The 6486-nt window shown below is 35.1% G+C and overlaps 1 protein-coding gene across 3 annotated transcripts in view; it reads right to left on the reverse strand.

Moving 5' to 3' along the window:
- The window catches only part of LOC105622358 (glucose transporter type 1), a 26606-nt gene that overhangs the window by 11128 nt on the left and 8992 nt on the right, over positions 1-6486 (reverse strand). For 2 of the 3 annotated variants that reach the window (XM_012203780.1, XM_012203781.1), the window contains exons 2-9: positions 5605-5797; positions 4917-5027; positions 4472-4567; positions 4230-4390; positions 3431-3790; positions 2996-3227; positions 2677-2889; positions 334-558 (exon numbers count right to left, since the gene is read on the reverse strand). In XM_012203780.1, coding sequence (XP_012059170.1) covers positions 334-558; positions 2677-2889; positions 2996-3227; positions 3431-3790; positions 4230-4390; positions 4472-4567; positions 4917-5027; positions 5605-5797 — 1591 coding nt within the window. Of the gene's footprint in view, positions 1-333; positions 559-2676; positions 2890-2995; positions 3228-3430; positions 3791-4229; positions 4391-4471; positions 4568-4916; positions 5028-5604; positions 5798-6486 lie in introns of those variants that run through there. The other variant, XM_012203782.1, reaches the window with a different exon arrangement.

Raw genomic sequence — 6486 nt, forward strand, 5'->3', positions numbered from 1 at the left:
ACGTACGTTACGTTAGTACCGTACTACTACTACGACAACACGACACTAACACAACACACATATATATATATATATATATATATATATATATATATATATATAAAATCTAAATATACGTAATAGGATTATATAATTATATAATCGTTACATTCCATCATATTAATTAATAACAATGTTAATAAAACAATTATAACTGTAATATCCGTTAGCGTTTTCTTCCATCGAGTTTAATTATTTGCAATTATTCAATGACTCATATAATCATATGTCTCAATAATCATTCAGTTATTTACCTCGCGAATAAAGGAAGTTTAAAAAGAATTGTTGTTTTACCTTCATGCTTGGAAAACCGATGCCAACCAAAAAATTAGCCATCCAATTGACGAGAACCGCGATGGACATGGCGGCAGGTCTAGGGCCTTGCGAGAACAGTTCCGCCGTGATCATCCAGGGTATAGAACCGGGCCCTACGGCGAAGAATACGACGAAGCACAAAGTCGACACTACCGAGATGTAGGACATCCAGTCGATCATTTCCTGCACATAGCCAAAGAACTCCTATCAGGCAGTAGAATTGTGTTCTTCTTTCCTGAGCAGCTGGAGGAGCCTCAGGAAAAAATAAAAATAAAAAAATACGGCAGGCCAGGAACTCAATCGAAAAAATCGGATAACACATGTCGAATGCGTAATAATTTGTAATGCCGCATGCGGTGCGCAGCTCAACCCTGTGTAATGAAAGGCATTGGCATTGACAAAGTGATTGCGGCAAAGTATTTTGTATAACGACAGAGTGCCTTGTTATGTACAGTACAATCTCTCGTTAAGCGGTGAAGCACGGTACGCTGCTTTCCATGATGAGTGCCAGGATTTGCTTTGACCTCAATTAGAGTGATAATGCGATCAGTCGTACGCGAAACATCTATGTGCAGATGGTCTCGAATTGAATTTTTCTTAAATTTTTCTTAAATTTTTCAGAAAAAAATTATATTATTAGAACACATATATAGCTGTATATTTTTTCTACAATTTTACATATAAAAAACTGAACTGTGTTCTCACAATATTTTCATAAGAATATTATAAAATTTATAATATCCTCATAATAATAGGAACATGAGATGCGAATTTACACGACGGTTCTTTCCATTGTGGTACAAGTAGTTGTTATTAAAAAGCGAATTATTCTTTCTTGAATCCCGTAATGTGAAAGCATCGGTGCTAGACATTCAGCAGCTAAAGAACCGTTAATTTTGTACACAAAGGGTAACAATTGATTAGGGACTTCGCGAATAACATGTTAATTGTTGATGTATATGTGATATATAGAGAGTGACAGGTTTGAGCCAAGTAGAGAACATAGGCTGATTAATAAACGGGAAGTAAATCTCCTCCAGACAGTCACGAAAGAGGTCGTCAGTAGTGAAGGGGAGGAGGGAAGCGGGTTTCATCAAAAAGCAAAACTACTAGTAAGCCAGAGTAACGAAATGGCGTGCGATATACGATACATGTGACACTGCTGCATTCACATTTTGTTCTCGCGCCTCTATCGATTAATTATCGATAATTATATTAATCGTGTTCAGCTAATAGAATTCAACAAAATAAAACTTATACTTAAGTAAAAAACCAAACCAAGACCAATAAATATAAGGGATAAATTTAGTAAAAAAAATAACGATATCAAATTTATTCAAAAATAATAACGATACAATAAATTAAATATGTTCATTTCTTTACGAACTAGCCTTGATTTCATTTCATTTGCAGAATCATTCAATGTTATAATAAAAATAATTGCTAAAAATATCTATTTAAAATATCAGTATTAAGAATTATTTCATTTTGTATTTAAAAATTATTTCGACAAGAAATTTATACACGTAAAGCACGTACGTGTCCATGTATCGAAATATAAAAATTTCTATATCGCAAATGAATGAAACGGCATGCGGGCAAAAGACGTGACTTATTGGCTACATGTGAATGGCGGGGAGAAATTAAAATGAGTCGATTCTTTGATGCAAATTCGTATAGATATAATGGTGATTCTCACTGTCGGTGCAGTGCCGCACTCCAGCTGTGAACAAAGTGTTAAGTACACCTTTCGCCAAGGTGCATAAAGTGCCAAAGCACAGATACATAGCTACAATTCACGATTTTGTGATGCCATTTTCCTGAATAAAGCACAGTTCTTAACAGTACGAAAAAGTATTAATAAATAAATCCGCCATTGTCAATAGAATCTCCAACTTCTATCATATTTTTTCAAGCAAGATAAATTATTCTATGTAATTATTTAATATATAACGACATATATATTATTTTATTATTAAAATTTAAGTTACAAAAAATCTTGTTTCTTCAGTTATTAACTTGAAAAGCCTAATCAAAGAATTCGATGCCAAAAAAATATGATTTAAAAAATTTTAGATTCCTATGATGAATTCCTCTTGATATAAGTATACAAGTCATAATTTATCAATGAAAAATCGTATAATAAATATTGAAAAAATTCCAGTATCCATAATATTGAATTTTAGTATCTATTTTTAAACCAACGTTAATTGTCGCGTACGTAAGCAATAAGAAAATTCGATAGATTGCTTATTATAATCTATCATTAAAATAACAAGAATGATAAACAAGTTATAAAAACGCGATAAAATTCCAACTCACCTTTATGAGAAATGAAATTGTGATGAATATTGAAAAGATAAACATGCCACCAAGACCATACAAGTGCAACGTACGCCTTCCTGTCCTATCCATGAGTGGGATAGACACTAGCGTCATACAAACCATGATGGCACCTATGCCAATGGTTGCAAACTTGGCACTCTCGTCCGTTAAACCAGAACTAGTGAACAGATTCGTGGAATAATAAAATACCTAGAACACGCAATAATTTTACGTCAGATTGCTCCAATTAATTAATCCAGATCGACTCACAATCAGTAACAAAAACGGGAGCAATTGAACAAAAATAGTTACTTACGGCATTGATACCCGAAAGCTGCTGCGAAAGTTGCATAACCACACCAATAACGAGAGGTGCTCTTAAAGTTGGACTGCATATAAGCTCTGTCATCGATATCGTGGACTCAGCTTGTTGAGCTCGTTCCTCCGCTCTCATCTCCTCAATATCTTCTTCTACTTGGTTACTGGCTCTCAACCTTCTCAAAGCTTTTCGAGCCTCTTCCTCCCACTGTTTAGTAATGAGCAAATATCTGAAATAATTTTTTTTTTCCATTAATAGACTGCGGCATCGCTTGTATATCAATTAATAAGAATGTAAAAAATCGTGGATGGTACTTTATTATCGTACAATCATTCAATCAAGTTCCTTGAAAAACATACTTAAAAACATCGGAGAAACAATTATAAATAATTTCAATTATAAATAATTTTATATTATTTTTCCGACACACACCTTGGAGATTCCGGGCATACTGGAAGCAGCAGTAGCTGTAGAATGGCAGGACAGATAGCTAGTCCTAAGAGAACGGGCCAACCCTCGTTTGTTCCAAGGATTTGCTCGATGCCCAGCACCTGGGAGACCAGGAGGCCCACCGTAACAGCGAGCTGGTTCACCGTGCCTAGGCCGCCTCTCAGGTTCAATGGCGCTATTTCCGATATGTACATGGGAACCAACGAGGTGTTCAAGCCACAATTGACACCGATGATAAACCGTCCAAAAAACAGCATCTCGTATGACTCAGCAAGTTTCGTGAAACCCATCAGGCACGCCCCCACGATGCCCAGCACGTTGTTTAGCAGTAAGCCTCCCTTTCTGCATTCAAAGCAGAAGGTCAATATTAATTTCTGTCTTTTTCCGTTTTATAATTATTCGACATCCAAAGATTTTATCTTTCCAATCGAAATTTTTAATAAATACATTTAAGTGTAGCTTCGATATCACATCACAATCTTTTTAAAGAAATTTCAAAATTACACTTAAATGTATTTACTAAAAATTTCGATTGGAAAGATTAAATTGAAGAAGAAAACTCAATACGAATATTTCAATTTTATGAAAAAAAAAAGATATAAGTTACAATTATAACTTATATCGTCTTTTTCTTTTATAATTATGCATGTTATATATTATAATTTGGAGTATTGGCCTCTTGTTTAAATGACCCCACACTAATTATATTAAAAATTTTCTATATAATTAGTGCGTCATCTTTTTGTGAAACTAATATGATATCGCTAAATCAGACACTGACCTGCCAAATCTGTTGGCAATTGTCCCTCCGCTGAAACCTCCCACCATACCACCGATCGCGAATATGCTTACGGCCACAGAATACAAAGTTTTAACAGAATCATCCGAAATGTCCTCCCCATACCTATCCTTGTATACATCTTTCATAAAATTCTCTATGTTCTGCAAACAGTTTGAATACATTATACGAGTGTTCGCTTATAAAATTATTTGAGACATAGAGACTTTATGTTGATGACGTACCACTTCAGGCGCATTAATCACTCCAGTGTTGTATCCAAACTGCAACATTCCTAATACGGCAGCTAGTATCGCGTATGACAGGAAAAGCGTCAGTCCCTAGAAAATACGCGGATGCATTTCGTATGAAATATAATTAATAATAACACACACATATATACCTCACGTAAGTAACATTTAGCACAACATGTGCGATATAAATAATAAGAAAGGAAATGAGGTGCAGCGTAAATATAAAATAAAATAAAAGTACAAAAACATATAAAATTATTCCACATAATTTTTATTAACAGCATCATGAAAATCATACATCGCTGAAGAAATAAAAAATCATAATTAAAAAAAAAACGCACACATACACGATCATTCATAGCATAGCAAGTTCTTAAAACATAACACAAATAGATAAAACGAAGAGAAGCAACATTGCCTAACGCCAGGAAGTCACCTGCTCCAACAGCCTAAGTTTCCGCCGATGGGAGTGTTCTTCCAGTCGATTCACGTACTCTCGTAATTCCTCTATCTCTTCCTTGACCTGCTGTACCGTATCTAGTTCTTGCTGCGTGTCAAGAAAAAGAACACCTCAAGTACTTCCTTACGTACCAAATGCAATTTTTACATTATTGAAAGAGCGATAAAACGCTCTTTCAATAATGTAAAAACGTGAAAAATTTATATTCTTGGACATCAAACTTTCTATTAATCTAACTGTATTCTTTCTCTTCTATCACGTCACGTACACATATTGATTTGCGACAATTTATCTACTCTTATATATTCCGCAATTTTAATATTGTTTTCCTCACTTTTAAATATAAAATCAAATCGGTCTCTCCAAATTTTTTATTATCAAAAAAAATGATGGACCTTATAGTAATTTTTCATCATACTTTAATCTACACGTAGCAAAACGTGTTTATATTAATGTTAATATTAATAATTAAACATCTAATTTAAAAGAAACGAACAAATATATTTTACTTTGAATAAAACTATCATAAATTTAACCCCTCTTCTGGAGTAAGATTCTCTTTCATGTTTTTTTTTGTTTCGATATCGATGTTTAGTTTAATCATTGTTAGTTTAGATAAGTGAATAAGAAAAAAATAGATGTAGGCATGTCAGCTAGAGTGTACCTTAATCGTGACCATATCCCGTTTCACCTCGCTGACCTCGCTCTGACAAGACTCTACGCTCTTCGTGAGCTCCTGCAACTGCGTGCGGATCTCGCAGAGAGCGACGGTGGTCTCCAGCTGGCGGTCACCCCGCTGCAGCTCGTCCAGCTTGGCACTCAGGTTCATACTCATAACGCTGACCTGTTTCTGCAGACTGTCCCCACACACATAATCCCCGCGTGAATCTCGTTGATTCATACGGGAGAGCGAATCGACATGTGTCGAGCACACTGATACTAGACGTTCAAGGCTAGAGCTATTGCCTAAGTCCCTAAGATAAGTTCCAACTACCTCCGCGCTTAACTGCCGAGCCTCTCCGCCTGCGAGATCGTTTAGCGCGGCGCGTTTTATGTGCATATGGTTTATCTGTTATCGCATATACTTGAAGTATGAGGATGCAGAGTTTTGCGACGTTGTGTAGAATGAAAAAGAAAATACGTTTCGACAGGTGCAAAGTGCGAAATATCTTTAACCTCCGAGAGCGCGAAAGCGCGGCGAGCCGGCGCTAGCTCGGCAGCCATCATGGGGAATGTTGGGTAGATGTTGTAATATAATAATACGTGAACGAGATATATACATATATATGAGTGTATATAAAAAATATATACATACATATATATATAAATAATTTTTTATAAATATACAATCGGCTCTCTCTCTACATAATATATATTTATGTAGTAAATATATGTCAAGTTGCAGAAAACAATAGCAGACAAAACATAAACGCCACTAAAAGCACGTCTAGGGTATGTGTGGTGAGTGTGAAGGGTGATAGACACTACAGTGGTAATAGACATAGTGTGTGTGTGTGTATATATATATATATATATATATATATAT

Source organism: Atta cephalotes (genome assembly GCF_000143395.1).
Source record: "Atta cephalotes unplaced genomic scaffold scaffold00044, whole genome shotgun sequence".
Lineage (NCBI taxonomy): Eukaryota > Metazoa > Arthropoda > Insecta > Hymenoptera > Formicidae > Atta > Atta cephalotes.